Source organism: Pelophylax lessonae, assembly GCF_965119305.1.
Source record: "Pelophylax lessonae genome assembly, chromosome: 12".
NCBI classification, from domain to species: Eukaryota; Metazoa; Chordata; class Amphibia; order Anura; family Ranidae; genus Pelophylax; species Pelophylax lessonae.
In genome coordinates this window covers 194602164-194620443 of record NC_138779.1, presented here as the reverse complement: position 1 = coordinate 194620443, position 18280 = coordinate 194602164, and the positions used below count along the sequence as shown (strand labels likewise).

The following is an 18280-nucleotide window of genomic DNA, read 5'->3' as shown; positions in this document are numbered from 1 at the left end:
TAAGCCGACCCGAATATAAGCTGAGGCACCTAATTTTACCACAAAAAAATGGAAAAACGTATTGACTCGAGTATAAACCTAGGGTGGAAAATGCAGCAGCTACTGGATCCAACTGGACCATCACGAGACCCAAAACAGGGGCTGCGGGCATGGTGCAGGGGCTGCAGACATGGTACAGGAGATGCAGGGCTGTGGGCATGGTACAGGAGATGGTACAGGCATGGTACAGGAGATGCAGTGCTGCAGGCATGGTACAGGAGAGGCAGGGCTGTGGGCATGGCACAGGAGACGGTACAGGCATGGCACAGATGGTACGGGCATGGTACAGGAGATGCAGTGCTGCGGGCATGGTACAGGAGATGCAGGGCTGTGGGCATGGTACAGGAGATGGTATAGGCATGGCACAGGAGATGCAGTGCTGCAGGCATGGTACAGGAGATGCAGGGCTGTGGGCATGGCACAGCAGGTGGTACAGGCATGGCACAGATGGTACAGGTATGGTACAGGAGATGCAGTGCTGCGGGCATGGTACAGGAGATGCAGTGCTGCGGGCATGGTACAGGAGATGCAGGGCTGTGGGCATGGCACAGGAGATGGTACAGGCATGGCACAGGAGATGGTACGCAGGCATGGCACAGATGGTACAGGAGATGCAGTGCTGCGGACATGGTACAGGACAATCTCCTGTACCATGCCCACAGCACTGCATCTCCTGAGGAGATGCAGGGGCTGCGGAGGAGTCTCACTTACCTTTCCGCCTTACATTTAAAAATGGCGGCAACATGTCACCCCTCATGCGCCATCTGCCTGGGAATAGCCGAACGTGTATGGGCTTTCCCGAGCGGCGGCGGCGCATGCCCAGGGAAGTGAGACCATGACTCGGGTATAAGCCGAGGGGGGCTTTTTTAGCATAAAAAAACATGCTGAAAAAGTCAGCTTATACTCGAGTATATACGGTAAGTGCCACCTCCCTTCATAAATACCTTTCCTATGCTACCTCCACACCTTGAGTCTGATTCTTGTGTAAGCTTCCTGTTTCAGAACTTGCAGAGACACAATTACTTTCCCTTGCATGTGGACAGTGACAGAGTCTCTTTACTTCACTTGAATTTTATTAGAAATGATAAGAAAAGTAGACAGTTACATCCAGCCAAAAATACTATGCGAAAACGTGAACAAGTTCAAAAGGAGTTTCCCTCCGCAGACATTGAGCATTAAACAATGATGTAGAAATGAAAGACAATTGATCAAAGCAACATTGAATTGTTAAATGATCATTTATCAGAGCCCTGCCTGGAATTGTGAAGCGCTTTGTTTCCGAAAAAGGCCCTTCAACTGGGGGCCCAGGAGCTTGCAAGAGCTGTACAGTCATCTATGGCAGCCTGGGGTGCCTTGAGGTTTCTTCAGGGGGGCCTTTGCCAAATGCCTAAAAATGTATAAAAATTGTATACAAGCCAGCAGTTGGATGAATGACTAAGCAGATCCCATTCCGTGAAACGCGTTAACCTTGTTCCTGTCTCTAAATTTATTTGTCTGTTACTTTGACCAATTAATCGTTCATAATTTCAAGTTGGAGTGCAGTCTCTCATCGTCTATGCACACAGCAGTTGGATGAAGCATGCCTTTTAGTTACACAAAGCCACAGGTTTTCATTATGCAGCATTACGACTTTCTAGACACTGGCATCCTAACAACCAATGATAACATCAGTTATTAAGGAAGAGCAAAGGGGAAAGGTTTGGGACTTTGAGTGAGATGCACGAAGGGGCCTTGTATCGTGCAACTCCATCCCTATTTGTTTAGAAAAAAAAATGGGAGATTTGGGACTTTAAATGAGAGACATTGCAAGGCTGGTTGGACAAAAGATAGAAACATTTATTGATACATACATACATGAATGGTACCGTAGGATACAGAATGATGAAATAATAAAGAAGACGGGTAAGTAGTCCCCAAATCCCAGTACATCTCAATCAACAAGGCAGAGATTCCAGAAGGTAAAAAATATATAATGATACACATCATGACATCATAAGACTCTACGCGTTTCATGGATTTATGTATGCCACTTCTTCAGGAGTAGATGTGTGATATGTATCTAAAAAAATAAATGGATATGAGAAAATTGCAACTATGATGATGAAGGGAACTGGAAAGGGGAAAGGGGGAGGGACACAGCCCCCAGAAAATTCCAAACTTACATAGGAGTTCTCATAGCACCAGCACTGGATGTGAAGACACGACCATGGGTGCCTCCCATGGGAGCTGAGGGGACACAGGGCAGGCAGGCAGGGTGAGATGCCACATATGTGGTGAGTCTGGGTGATTCAGGAGTGTTGGCAGTAGCGGCATCATAATACCTAATAATGATGAGGTATATAAAATATATAAAGTGCATATAAATAAAAAACAACATGATGTTGCTTTCAAACAAGTGCATATGAAATGAAAAAATGAGGTGGGTGATGAGGGAGAATGTGGTTTATAAGAGATAGAATAGAGAAGTCTAGCCCAATCCAAGGAGAGTCAATGAAGACCCTTGTGGAGAAATCATGAGCCACACATGATTTGAGAAACCAGAAAAGAAAGGTGGGGGGGGGGGGAGGAGAAAAATGTTATATGAGAATGTGGGACCTGGAGTGAACCAGAGTCCAGGTATCCCCAGGGAAAATAACCAGTGGGGCATAACCGTAGTGAAAGACAAAAGGCAAGTTACTAAAGGAAGTGTTGATCCCAGAACTCAGACCACACAGTGCCCAGAACATCACAAGCCGCCTCCAATCACTGTGTTCCCAGCGTCACGTCGGTGTAACATAGTAAGGAAGCCGCGGGAGCGGAGGAGACATTAGCAACACTGTCCCATGGGCCACCTATTGTACACTGTGATGGACATCCAGCCGTCAACGATTGGCGCCAAAATGACGCCAAACGTTGGCGCAGGACGTGGCGCCGATGCGCAGCGGGACCGCCCACCAACCACCCCACATCAGGAGGGCGGGGGGAGAGAAGGAGGACACCCGTTGCGCATCGCAGCTCCCAGGTGAGACATTGTGCGGTCAGTCAAAAACGAACAGTGCATGTCCAGGTGCACTATAATGGATGGTTGGAAACCTGAAAATTAAATCATGATGATAAAAGTACCATTATTGTGCTGTATGTACAATCTGGTTATAAATTGTAAAAAAGAGTATACACAAACCCCAAACTGTCTATGGGAAATATGTGGAACATCATGTGGGGCTGGGGTATGTAGGCCATCACATGCGGTAACATAATGACTGTTTTATCAACCAATCGGCCAGAGCAATGTCTCTCCATCCCTATATTGCATAGCAAGAGCAAAGGGGAAAGGTTTGGGACTTTGAGTGAGATGCACGAAGGGGCCTTGTATCGTGCAACTCCATCCCTATTCGTTTAGAAGAAAAAAATGGGAGATTTGGGACTTTGGTCGTGTCTTCACATCCAGTGCTGGTGCTATGAGAACTCCTATGTAAGTTTGGAATTTTCTGGGGGCTGTGTCCCTCCCCCTTTCGCCTTTCCAGTTCCCTTCATCATCATAGTTGCAATTTTCTCATATCCATTTATTTTTTTAGATACATATCACACATCTACTCCTGAAGAAGTGGCATACACAAATCCACGAAACGCGTAGAGTCTCATGATGTCATGATGTGTATCATTATATATTTTTTACCTTCTGGAATCTCTGCCTTGTTGATTGAGATGTACTGGGATTTGGGGACTACTTACCCGTCTTCTTTATTATTTCATCATTCTGTATCCTACGGTACCATTCATGTATGTATGTATCAATAAATGTTTCTATCTTTTGTCCAACCAGCCTTGCAATGTCTCTCATTTAAAGTCCCAAATCTCCCATTTTTTTCAGTTATTAAGGAGGATGTCTGTTGCCTCCACAGCATCCTTATTGACCCTCCTGTGCCCCTCTCCCTCAGCACTGGGGTGACATTAGCTGATGGAGAGAAATTGAGGGAGAAGAGAAACATTGGAATACTAGTCAGTACCAGTGTGCAAAGTGTATTTGCTTTGAAAGAATAAATTACCTCTAACGTTGGGTGTCCTACGTGTCTATGTTGCTGCATTATGAAGCTATTAGAATAGTTTTTTACATTTTAGAATGAGGTGCCTTGAGATTGTCTATAATTTTAAAGGGCGCCTTGACTGAAAAAAGGTTGAGTAACACTGATCTATGGGATCAAAAAGAGGTAACAATCTTACTTATGGGCAAAAAGGCAGTACTGAAGTGGAAAGAGTCAGAAGAGAAAGATTAGAGAAAAAGAAGAGGGGAAGAAGAGAGAAAATAAAAGGGGGGCCTGGGGTTGGGGGGTTGGAGGAGGCCGTCTCTGTCCCAGAGGCTCACTATGGGTATGTGAACACGTCGTACTAGATTGCAGTTCTAGGAAGCGAGTAGGTGGTTGCGTTGATGGGACGTAATCCAGCCAGGGCTTCCAGATACGTAATATCGCCGTCAGTTTCTTTTTCACCAGGGTACTGTGCACCTCGTCGAAGTTGAAAATCAACGTCTTCCATGCTTTTGCAATCATCTGTTTGGTGACCAAAAATATATGGTTCACAAGAGTACGCTCTCGCTTGGTATCGCCTTTTATTGGTTTGTGTAGGAGCGCCTCCCAAGGGTCTTTTCGTAAATTTATATCTAACACCGAATTAACTATGGTATAGACCAGTGATGGCGAACCTTGGCACCCCAGAGGTTGGGGAACTTCATTTCACATTATGCTCAACTACACTGCAGAGAGCGTGAGCATCATGGGAAATGTGGTTCCAAAACATCTGGGGTTCCAAGGTTCACCATCACTGGTATAGACCTGTAATAGACCCTTATCCACAGGCATTTGACCTTAGGGCATGTCCACCATATATGCTTCATGTCTCCTGGGTCAGAGCATTCCCTGAAACGTGTAGAAGGGTAGGTAGGGAGGCATTTAGCAATTCTTGCTGGAGTAAAGTACCACAGGGACAACTTTTTGAAGGAGTTTTTCTAAAGTTGTTACATTACGGGAGGAACAGAATAATGCCTCCCAGATTTTTTTCCAGTGACAGTGTCACTTTAAGGCCACAGTGCATGGAAAAATATATATATTTTTTGTAGATCTGGATTAAAGTGGTTCTAAACTCAAAAGTTTTTTTTTTTTTTTAATGCATTCTCTGCATTAAGGTAAAAAACTTCCAATACCTACCCCCCCCCCCCCCCCCATCCCTAAAACACTAACTTACCTGAGTCCTCACGATCCAGCACTGTCCCTGGCTGCAGTACTGCTACTCTCTCAGTCTCAGACTCTGAGAGCAGCAGGAGAGGAGATAAGCTCTTGATGCTGTCAGTCAAATCCTGTGAGGAGGGAGCAGGCTAGTAAGTATAACATCTTTTTTTATTTTATCAAAAACAAACTTTAAAATCACTTTAAATTACAAGATGAAGCTCCAAAGAGTGGACCGCATTCTACAGACTTAAGTCTCATTCTTCCTGTTGGATATTGAATGCGTTAGACTCCTCCTGCAGTATCTTCTATGAAGTATTTCTCCGTGTTAGAGGCAGGAGGGAGGAACAACAGCAGAAGTGATCTTACCACTGCACTCCATTAGCCCCCAAGTACAGTACTAACTAACCTTTTGCTCTCATTCACAGCATCACCAGCCCAATGCTGCTCATTGCCCTGGCAGTTTTCTTTGGAGCCTGTTACATTGTTTACCTGAAAACCCTCCAGTCCAAGATGGTTCTGTTTGGTAAGTTGTGCTGTGTCTTCCAAAGCAGATCTGTCAGGTTATGTTCAGAATGCCTGCTGCGTGCAAATAATTTATAAGCTGACAAAATAATTATACTCTAATTCCACCCAGGATTTTGTACATTGTTTTTTATCAATTACAGCACATTATAGTAACCCAGTGGGACGGGGGTCACTTTGGTTGGGGGGCCTGTGGAACAGCTTACCTTAGACAGGTTGGGAAATACCTAGGCCCCTCTTATATGTAAGTCACCCTGTGTCTATTAGGGACAAAGGGTGACCAAGAAGCCCAGTCTGGCCTGCCCAAACCAGACTTCCTCAGACTGATCGGCTATGAGAGCTCTATGTGCCCTGCCGGGACAAACTTACAAAATATGTGGAACTTTGTCAAGGAGGCTGCCAGGGTGGATTGACTCTTTGGGACTTGTTATCTGACTAACTCGGACACAAACTGATTGGAGGTCTGGTACCTGGTTAGTCTACCTTTGGGGGGGGGGGAAGATATGTGATGGTATTCACCGTCACTGGTAATGAAAGACAGACACTATATGTGGGGCCCTTGGAGTAATGTTACTTTGGATTCAAGTCCATGTCTCCCCAAGACAGTAAGACTCATAGCAGATGCTAATATCATCAGCTCAACCACCTGTCTTCCAGACATTGTTGAATATGCTGATTTACTCACCTGTTATCTATTGTGGGCTCTGTGTTTACACTTATGATAATGTGTATTGTAATTCAGGAGCTTGAGGACAGCAGCCTGCTAGTTAATTAGCTCAGGTATATTGAATCACTGTCATCTATTAGTTACTGGTAGAAAAATAGAATACTGTTTGTGTTGGTTGTTCGTTAGATAATTAGTTCAGGTTAATTATATTTCTGTATACAATTTCATCTGCATATGATAATGTAATCAGACACCTGACCTGGTGGGGTAATCTGATCAGGAGGGGGATGTCAATCCTGTATATATTCAGTGTGAGTTTGTTCAAATAAAGGTTCCAGTTCTCTACAAGCTAACTACCATCTAGTTTTGTATGGGGGGCAGCTAGAATATCTGATATCTATGTTCAAGACTGGAGGAAGCCGTATACTGACGGAAGCCCACAAACACAGTGTGAATCACAGTTCCGTTACACCCGGGATAGTGAATGCCTTTTATCTGCCGGACACCACAGTGATTATCCCACAATGTACATGCATTTTACAGGTTAATTTATAAAATGTACAGAGCTGAGGTGTCCTATTGAGTGCCTGCAGAGCTCTCACATGGAGGCAAGGAAGGAGTTCTTTTAGGCTTCCACAAGTCAGTTTGCAACTTACCAAGGGTTTTCTTTCCCCTGTCCGAGTGGCCACACCGAGCATTGTGAGAGTCAGAGGCAACTGTCCTTTTTACTTTTCCCTGCATGGGATAAGGAATTGGTCTCTTTTTAAAAAAGAGTTTAGATTCCCTTGAAAAGAAAAGGACTTCTGATTTGTATATGGCTACACAGCAGACAACCTTGTCATGTAAACTGTATGCATAAAAGACTAGAGAAGGACGCACCGACCTAGTGCAATACCGTAAAAAATGTATTGAAAAATCATAAAAACCACGCCATACATTATACTCACGAGTATGCTAGGTATAAGCATAAAAACAGAGGATTCCTTCGGGTATCCAAAGACCAAAGGAACAACACACTTAATTACAACAAGAGAACTTGAAGGCGTCCATATGGATAGGGCTTACGCGCTTTGAGGGAGAACCCTCTTCCTTAGAGCCATGGAGTGGTTTTTATGATTTTCCAATAAATGTTTTGCGGTATTGCACTAGGTCGGTGCGCCCTTCTCTTGTCTTTTAGGCTTTCAGTTTATGTGGATACCAATCATCCTGAGAGGGCAACAAGATTCTAGATGCCAACAGTTCAGCCATCGTTTAATTGGTTTTTACGCAACATTTGAGCGCAGGAGACATTTGCTTGTCTTTTATGTAAACTGTATGGACATTTCTAAACATAGTGTATATATATTTTATTAGCTGTCCTTTTATGTATCATTTTACTTTAGACTGATAGATCCTGCAGTAACTATCCTCTCATTACAGGTCGGGAATTGAGTACGGCCAATCAGTATGGCCTGGCTGGGGCTGTCTCTTTCCCCTTCTTCTGGCTCGCAGGTGCCGGAGCTGCTGTTTTCTGGGTGCTGGGTAAGAATTTCTGCTATCATAAAAACAATAAAAATAAATTTAAAAAATTGGAGTGGCTCGCAGCAGGGGGTCCGGTGTGTCCCCGTGCACTGTTTCAGGTCAAAATTTTTGACTGAATTCGGACCTGAAACGGATCAGAAGATGCACAGGACTTTTCCGCAAGCCATTCCGCAGCCAACACTGAGTTATGTAAACCAGCTCTATTGAGTGCCGGACACAGTCTCCTGTAATGCGAATTGGATTCGGGGAAACCTGCATCCTATTCGCAATAGTGTGAACCCAGCCTCAGTGATTATTCTATGTCCAAAAGCGGTCATAAGACCTCTAGTGTTCCCTTTGTTAGTCAAAAAGCCTCCTCTATGTGCCTTTTTTGAAGCTAGCTTCACTTTATTGCTGGGTGTCCGAGTTCACGACCAAGCCAATTGCCTCTCTTCTGTTGAGTCATTGGGGGAGATTTTTAAAACTGGAGCGCATGCGCAGTAGTGATCTGGCTGTGAACCCAAAAGGCTTCACTGCCGGTTTCCCTTACCTTGAATGGCGGCGGCAACACCCGAGAGCCGATCTGAAAATCGGGTTTGGGTGCCGACATTGCAGGAACCTTGGACAGGCAAGCATCCTAATATTAAAAGTAAGCAGCTACAGTATTTGTAGCTGCTGACTTTTTTCATTTTTTTTTGGGGGGGGGGGGGGGCTCTTTTAAGGATATTCTGGGTAGACGGGATTAGTCTAACTTCTTCCCGCCTGCGCTATAGCCGAAAGACGGCTACAGCGCGGGCTCTAATTTCCGGGAGGCCGTCTTTAAACAGTGACAGGCTCCCCGCACGCTCCCGCGAGCGCGCATCGGGGAAAATCTGTGTCGGCCGTGTCCCTTGGACACAGCCAATCACAGATCGTGGTGAATGGCCAATCACAGCGGCCATTTACCACGTGATCGGAACATCCAATGAGAGATGATCTCAAATGTAAACATATGAGATCATCTCTCATTGCCAGCTCTCCTTCCTCACACAGAGACTGCGTGTGAGGAAGAGCAGAGCCGATCAGCGGTTAGGGGACACAGAAAAATGTAATCAGGGCACTGATCACCAGTGCCCTGATTACACAAGAGGTAAATAAAATACAATAAGTGCCCATAGTGCTGCCAGTCAGTGCCCATCAGTTCCTGCTCATCTGGGCACTGATTAGCAGCACTATGGGCACTGAGTGTGGGCACTGATGGTGCCGCCCATCAGTGCTCCTCAGTGCCGCCCATCAGTGCTCCTCAGTGCCACCCATCAGTGCCCGTCAGTGCCGCCTCTCAGTGCCCAGCAGTGCCACCTCTCAGTGCTCATCAGTGTGGCATATTAGTACCTCCTCATCAGTGCCCATCAGTGCAGCCTATCCGTGCCCATCAGTGCCGCCTCATCAGCGCACATCAGTGAAGGAGAAAAATGTATTTATTTTCAAAATTTACTCGCAGAAAATAAGAAAAACTTTTTTTTTTTTTCAAAATTTTCTGTCTTTTTTTTTTTTTTTGTAAGAAATAAAAAACCAGAGGTGATTAAATACTACCAAAAGAAAGCTCTATTAGTGTAGCATGACCACGCAATTGTCATTCAAAGCGTCAGAGCGCTGAAAGCTGAAAATTGGCCTGGGCAGGAAGGGGGTGAAAGTGCCCAGTAGGCAAGTGGTTAATCTACTCTCAGAGTGGCACACATAGGGGGTTTTTATGACAAACTTTGCCTACATTTGCTGACCTTGGCTTTTGGGATAAAAATGAACCATTCTGCAATTCCTTGGGTCACCGACCTGAAACAAATATGTATCACGCAAAGTTACTACATGGTTAGCAAGTCAATGACTCTGAAATGTTGAAGCCAGAGGATTACTATATCAGCTAGGCATGTGCATTTTTCCAAAAGGAGCAATTGTTACAGGACAGGTTTCTTTTAAGCTTTTTTTTGTCACGGTAACATGGAACCTGCCATTGCTAAGTCATTCGTGGTGAGATCCATGGTGCGGTGTGTCACGGCACCTCTGATCACGGTAAAGAGCCTATGGCGTAGGCTCTTTACCATGTAATCAGTTGTGTCCAATCACAGCTGATCACAGTGTAAATAAGAACGACGTCCTGTTTGTCCCAGGGAAGAAGCAGAAAAACAAACTTACCATGCTAGCATGGATCTGCTTCCATGCTTAGCGTGGTTAGCAACAAACAGGAAAGGGTTCATATACAAGGGTAGGGCAGGATCACCGGGTATTTAGTAATATAATAATAATTCTACTCTTTATCGAAATAAAATAAAGTTTGTCCATTGTCAAGGACAGTGGAAAGTAGTCCTATTTCTCCAATAAAAGTTTACATACACTTTAAACATTCAGCCTGCAGATGAACACTACCACCTTCAGGATGTAATGGGATTAGCAGTGTCATTTATTTAAAAGTGTAATTGTCAGATAAAGTTGCACTATTAACAATTAAATGAAAATAATAAATGTAAAAAATTGGAAAAGAGTAAAAATTTATATTTTTATTCAATTTTGACACGTCTGTTATATATATATATATATATATATATACATACATACATACGCTATATTGTCAAAAGTATTGGGACACCTTTCTTTACACGCACGTGAACGGTAATGGCATCCCAGTCTTAGTTTGTGAGGTTCAATATTGAGTTGGCCCACCCTTTGCAGCTATAACAGCTTCAACTCTTCTGGGAAGGCTGTCCACAAGGTTTAGGAGTGTGTCTATGGGAATGTTTAACTATTCTTCCAGAAGCGCATTTGTGGAGTCAGGCACTGATGTTGAACGAAAAGGTTTGGCTCGCAGTCTCTGCATTAATTCATCCCAAAGGTGTTTTATCGGGTTGATGTCAGGACTTTGTGCAGGCCAGTCAATTTCCTCCACCCCAAACTCGCTCATCCGTGTCTTTATGGATCTTGCTTTGTGCACTGGTGTGCAGTCATGTTGGAACAGGAAGGAGCCATCACAATGCACAAATAGCTTCTGGAAGAATGGTGAAACATTCCCATAGACACACTCCTAAACCTTGTGGACAGCCTTCCCAGAAGAGTTGAAGCTGTTATAGCTGCAAAGGGTGGGCCAACTCAATATTGAACCCTACGGACTAAGACTGGGATACCATTAAAGTTCATGCGTGTGTAAAGGCAGGTTCCCAATACTTTTAACAATATAATGTGTGTGTGTGTGTACATGGTATATGTTTATGTGTATATATATATATATATATATATATATAATTTATTTACACATATATATATATATATATAGCGAGAGAGAGAGCGATAGATAGATATAGATATAGATATATATATATATATATATATATATATATATATATATATATATATATATATATATATATATATATATATATCATTTTAGGTAAGCAAATTGGAGGGTTCATGACGCATGCTAAATTTGTTCTCTTAAGTATCAATGATATTGGGTCACCAAGAACTTAAAGTGCATGTAAAATCCCTAACAATGGACTCCCCATGTTTGCTCTTTTCTGGTCTGTTAATTATAACATTAATTGTTTTCTATATTTGTTTGATAAATGCAAAAAAAAAACTGTTGATCCTGCCAGAAAGTCAGAGCTGTCTTGTGCACACTTTCCTCCGCTCTGCTCTGCCCATTCACACACACAGCGCTGCTAATGCATTAAGGCAAAAAAAAAAAAAAATCCTTGAGCCTTTAGAACCACTTTATACGTATGTAGAGGAGATGGGAGAGTAGGTGAGTTTGAGTAGCTTGGCAAGAGAAAACTGGGCAGGGCTGACATCACCTAGTCCATAAAAATTGCTGTGTGTTGTCAGCCCATAACAGTGCTTAAGAGCGGAGTGTATTTCTGGCAGATCAACAGGTATTTTTCTGTACTTGCAAAGCCTGTAAAGAAATATAATGTGTGAAAATGTGTGTGTATTGCAGAGATGTACTGCATATGTTTTTTTTTTTTTTGCCCTAACATACACTTTCAAGAAAAAAAAAAAAGGAGTCTCATAAAAAGCTCCAAACATCTTTACTTTTCTGGTATGAAGGGGGAGGTGAGTGGCGCTGCCTGGTGATCCAAAAGTCTGGGTCATTGGTATTAAATAATAAGTACACAATTAGTGGTAAAAATTGAATACAAGTGTCCTCATGTAATAAATATCTATCATCAAAAAAAAATGATTAAATATTCTATATTTATAATATATTAAATCAATATGACAGTGAAAAAAAACTAAAAAAAAGTGACTAGTGTAAAGTGACTCAGTGCAAATGATTCAATAATCCAGGAAAAAAGACACTTCTAAAGGGGACTCAGTGCTAATACCAAAAATATCCATAGAAGTCCGCATACACATGTATGAAAATATATATAAAAATATATAAAAAAAAAAGTGGTATAGTGCAAAATCCAGAAACCATGATGATCAAAAGTCTACGATGGAATTAGTTTGGGGTGAGATTCCTTTGCCAAGGTTGTATGCACATTGGTCACTTTAATTTATGTGTCATTGAGCTAAATACAGAAAGTTGTTTATCACTACATATTTATTATTTATGAGGTTGCTATTAGATATTTATTACATGAGGACACTTGTATTAAATTTTTACCACTAATTGTGTACTTATTATTTAATACCAATCACCCAGTCTTTTGGATCACCAGGCAGCGCCACTCACCTACCCCTTCATACCATTTCTATTATTTACCCACCACGGGATTATATATAGCCAGCTATATACATCCTTAGCGCAGATTTTTTTCTATATACCATCTTTACTTTTCTGAGGGCTCAAAAATACAGTGTAAGGGGGCCCATACCCCTGAGTAATGACATACCACAATAAAGAAAAGATGGGGCTTTATGGGCCAATGGGAGGAGAAGGATCAAACAACAACACAAGATAAACTAAAATGTAGTTTTATTATAGATATTTAGACCCCGTTCACACTGGGGCGACCTGGTCGCCTGACAGGTCGCCGTAGGTCGCCTGCCATAGAGTAGCTGCGGACCCGTTCTAATAGGAGCGACACAAGTCGCTCCGACTTATAAAAAGAGTCCGGAGCTTCTTTGGGGCGACCTGGAGCGACCTGCATTGACTTCAATGATATGAAGTCCGTGCCGGCCGCTCCGAGGTCGCGGTGCGAGCTGCGCACCGCGACTTCATAGGTCGCCACCGAAAGTCGGGTCGCCCCAGTGTGAACGGGGTCTTAAAACAATGCATAGGAACGGTTACCTATGTCAAAACACAATTAAAAATAACAAACTTATAGAGTCGCATTGTAGAAATACTTCCCAACAAGGGAAAGCTGATAGCCTGTATCAGAGGATGATGTTAGGGTCTCAGATGGAGCACAATCTAAGGCTACGTTCACATCTTGGCGTTGCTATTACAGGCGTTTTTATGGGCTTTTTTCAGGGGTTTTTTGTGCAGGCGTTTTTAGATTGAATAGAAACCAATGGAAAACGCCTGTAATCTGCCCAAAAAGAAGCTCATGTACTTTTTTGAGCTTTGGGCGTTTTGCTCACGGCGTCAAAGCGCTCAGATGTGAACAGGGGCCATTGAAATGAATAGGATTTTTCTTGTTGGGCGTTTTGAGAGCTGATCCTAGAGCAGAAAAACGCCCCCAAAACGCCTACATGTGAACAGAGCCTAAGGGTCCCCAGCAAGCCGACGCGTTTCGCACGCGGCTTCCTCAGGGCCAGAAAGACCAGAACACACCTTTACTTTTCTGAGCACTGCCTGTTCAATTTTTATCCTTGTGTTGATTAAAAGATGTTCTTTCTTGTTTTCTCTCTCTTTTTATATTGTCTGCGCAGGTGCCACACTTGTCACCATCGGCTCTCATGCTTCCTTCCATGCGATTGAGGGGGACGTTGAGGAGCTGCAGATGGAATCAGTCTAACAAGCTGTCCCTTGGGACTTCGTGGGGGGGCGCAGTTGGACTGTTCTCTTCATATCTTGCCATATTACGTCATCCCTTTCCTCCCTCTTCCCCGAATTCAACCCCTCTCGTCCCTGACATGCACTTTGCAGCAGCCATTGCACAGTATCTGAAATAAGACCAGGAACTGCTTGATCAACAACTGCCAAATATTCATGTACACGGTGTAGAATAGCGATATAGATGCGTTCTTCTGGTGGGACAAAGAAAAGCACTGCAGAAAAGTATAGCAGACAAATCATTTTTTTCTAGATTGAGATTGATAAAATGTTCAAGTATAATGCAAACCTTCAGGGTCCATTCACACTGGCGCGACATGACTTGCTGGGGCGACCTCGGCGCGACTTGCAGGGACTTCATATCGATGCAAGTCGCCTCCAGGTCGCCCCAAAGTAGTACAGGACCCTTTTTCTAAGTCGGAGTGATTTGTGTCGCTCCTATTAGAACGGGTCCTGTGCTAATCAATGGCGAGCGACCGACCGCAACTTGTCAGGCGACCAAGTCGCCTGACAAGTCGCGCTAGTGTGAATGGACCCTCAATAACACGCGTTTCATGCTGTAAACCCAAAAGCAAACATTTATTATATAGCAGCTTACCAATTCTTAGATGTGATGGTTTCATTAGTTTTCTTTTTAAGCTTGCTCTTGTAATCCAGCCAGTAGGTTTGTTATTTTCCACAAGCTCTCCTTTAGAATGTATTGGTTTACACGAATGAGAAAAATCACTTGAAGAGGAAGTAAACTCTTCCTTTTTTTTTCCCCCTGCAAAGTAAAAGCATAATGTTCTAGTATACATCGCATACTAGCACATTATGTGACTCTTACCTGCAAACAAAGCCCACGTTGTCCCCGCTGGCGGCCACATCCTTCTTTGCCCATCTTCCTTTCCGGGTCTGCGGACTCCGGCTGTATTACTGGCCGGAGCCACGTGACGTCACTCCCACGCATGCGCCGCCAGTCACGGCACAGGGCTCTGAAGAAACGGCACAGGCAGCCGTTTCTTCAGAGCGCATGCGCCGATGATGTTATCGGCTGCATGCAATGTAAATATCTCCGAAACTGTGCAAATTTAGGAGATTTTTACAGCAGCTATAGGTAAGCCTTACTACCTATAGGTGAAATTCATGAAAGTGGGTTTACAACCACTTTAACACTGACAGGGGCTTACAATGATCAGCTTTCATTTATTCATGCAAAACCTTTATCCCAAACAGAAAAAAAAACAGTTTTCTGTAACTGATTATAAAATAAGGTCTGCAGGTATCGACAGCAGGGTTTGCTCTTGGATACGGAATTGGCTTAAAGGGCGTGTCCAAAGAGTGGTAATAAACCGCGCATACTCAGACTGGTCTGAGGTAGTAAGCGGGGTGCCCCAGGGCTCAGTCCTGGGACCAACCTTGTTCAATTTATTCATAAACAGCATTGAGGAAGGGATCAGTAGTTCGTTATCAGTTTTTGCAGATGACACAAAATTGGCCAGGGCAATAACTGCACAGCATGAAGCAGATATCCTACAGAATGACCTGGACAAAATTACGGAGTGGGCAACGACATGGCAAATGAGGTTTAATGTGGAGAAGTGTAAGGTTTTGCACTTGGGGACCAAAAACATAAAAACACAATACACGTTAGGAGGGGAACCCTTGGGGGAATCAAAAATGGAGAAAGATCTGGGAGTCTTAGTTGATGATAGATTAGGCAACAGCATGCAATGCCAAGCGGCAGCTTCCAAAGCCAACAGAATATTAGCATGCATAAAGAAAGGGATGTATTCCAGAGATAAAACTATAATCCTTCCACTTTATAAAACTCTGGTCCGACCGCATCTGGAGTATTCTGTCCACTTCTGGTCGCCAGTCCTCAGGAGGGATGTGTTGGAGCTGGAGAAAGTCCAGAGAAGGGCAACTAAACTGATTAGGGGGTTGGAGGACCTTACCTATGAAGAGCGGCTGCAATCGCTCGATTTATTTTCCCTGGAGAAAAGACGTCTGGGGACATGATAGCAATTTATAAATATCTTAATGGGGATCTCAGCTTAGAAGAAAAGCTGTTCATTCGAAGGAATTGCATGAGGACTCGAGGACATACAATGCGATTAGAGGAGAAGCGTTTTAACCTCAGGCAACGTGGGGGGTTCTTTACTGTTAGGGCTACAAGATTGTGGAATTCTCTACCACAAGAGGTGGTTTCTGCGGGTAGTATGGTGACTTTCAAAAGACTCTTAGACTTACATCTCAAGGATCAGGAGATTGAGGGCTATGTTAGATGATTACAGTCACACACACCTACACAGGTCAGGTTGAACTGGATGGACTATTGTCTTTATTCAACCTCACCTACTATGTAACTATATGTAACTATGTAACTATGATTATAAAGTGTGAACTGGAATTTGGCTTACATTTGTTAGTGTAATTAAATCTGCAAATACATTTAACAGTACCCTCCCCCCAAACTGACCATGCTGCTGTGCCTCCTGTGCTCCTTCATCCAAAGTTGTGTCTCACTAATACAGGAGATGTGTTACTAGCCGGATCACCAACCGAGGGGGGAAAAAAGCCTAAGAAAATGAATGCAGCCACCGCATCTAATAATTGGTAAGCTGCAATATATTACATTTTTGGGTTTAATACCACCCAATACCATATGTATCGCAGTCCTGTATGATTAGACCTATTTACCAATCCTTCTTTTTTTATATAGTGGTGTAGTAAACAGTGCTTCTACTTACCTTTTTTATTATTTATCAAAGCCCTTGCTAGGGCTCCTGTTCAGGGAGGTGGGCAGTTTTTACTTCTAACTCACCACCCTTCCTACTCTCACTCTCTACAACACCTCTAAGGAGGATGGACGATGTATCACCTCAAAGATGAATGGGAAGACACAGATCAGAGGGCCGATTAATGCTGTAAATAAGCATCCCTAACATAGAATAGTAACTAGGGGATACCAGCACCACCGGCAGGATTAACAGGTAAATACCTGGGAATTATGGGACTAAGTCCCAGTTCACACTTTTGCAATGCGGGAAAACCTGCGAATCAGTGGCAGTTCCCAAATCACACTAGAATCGCACAGTGGTTCACACTGAGATTTGGGAATCGCTGGGGTGTCAATGTAAAGTTAATGGCACCCCCAGATTGGTTCACAGATCGCAGTGTGAAATGGTGCAGGAATCGGACATGCGATTCGAATTCCAGTGCGAACCAAAAAAAAAAAAAGGGTCCTGCACCATTGTGGTGCGAATGCGGTTTCAGCCATACATTTTGTATGGCTGAAATCGAGCATAGGTGTGAACACCCATGAGATCCGATTCCAGTGCGAACCAAAAAAAAGTCCTGCACCGTTTTGGTGCAAATGCGATTTCAGCCATGCATTTTGTATGGCTGAAATCGAGCATAGGTGTGAACACCCATGCGATCTGATTCCAGTGCGAACCAAAAAAAAGTCCTGCACCGTTTTGGTGCAAATGCGATTTCAGCCATACATTTTGTATGGCTGAAATCGAGCATAGGTGTGAACACTCATGTGATCCGATTCCAGTGCGAAGCAAAAAAAAGGTCCTGCACCATTTTGGTGGCGAATGTGATGCGATTTCAACCATACATTTTGTATGGCTGAAATCGCATCACGCAGACATTGCATGTGAGTTGCACAGCAATGCGGTGCTAATCACATGCGATGTCTGGCATCGCATTAGTGTGACCCGGTACTAATAATCATAGCAGGTTTATATATTGTAGAATACAAGCATGATCTTTTTCTTTCTGTACATTTCTACTATAAAGTGAACCTTACTCCGTTTTTATACTTTTAAAACAAAACATCTCCTAAAAGTGGACATCACAACATGCCCAACATTATCTTATTTCTCATCAGAAAAGCCTTCTCTGTACCCCTCTCTAGATTGACTGGGGCCTGGCTTGTTGGCTAATATCCACCAACTGCCATCCCGCTGTCCAACCAGTGTGCCTTTACTGACCACTAAATCAGTCTCCTTGGAATAGGATTGTCGGGGCTCATGAAGTCAGAGGAAGACCAGCCCCCCCAGTATCAGTGAATCTAAGAGAGATACATGAAAGAAGTGTTTCTGTGTTATCAGGATAAAAGCCGGAATCTTGTGGGGTCTGCTCTTTGGTAGCACTTTAAAGCGGAAGTAAACCCATCGGTTTAACACTTTCCAAAAAAATGACATTCCCGCCATGTGACGGGAATGTAACTGTCCCATTGGATGTGCTCTCAACCAAACTGTCAAACCATCCAACGGCTAGAGTCCTAACTGATCAGATGTGCAGCTTCATGGCAGTTCAAGATTAAACAGAGGCCAAGATGGCGGCTTCCTTGGGTGAAAACAATAGAAGGGTTTACTTACACTTTATAGT

The 18280-nt window shown here is 43.4% G+C and overlaps 1 protein-coding gene across 1 annotated transcript in view; it reads left to right on the top strand.

Annotated features, from left to right (window-relative positions):
* The window catches only part of RABAC1 (Rab acceptor 1), a gene marked incomplete at its 5' end in the record, with an annotated part of 30899 nt that extends 16813 nt beyond the window's left edge, over window positions 1-14086 (top strand). The window contains 3 exons of the mRNA XM_082273514.1: window positions 5666-5763; window positions 7849-7950; window positions 13774-14086. Of these exons, the coding sequence (XP_082129640.1) occupies window positions 5666-5763; window positions 7849-7950; window positions 13774-13859 (286 nt within the window). The 3' untranslated portion in view covers window positions 13860-14086. The remainder of the gene's footprint in view (window positions 1-5665; window positions 5764-7848; window positions 7951-13773) is intronic.
* Between the last annotated feature and the right edge of the window lie 4194 nt (window positions 14087-18280).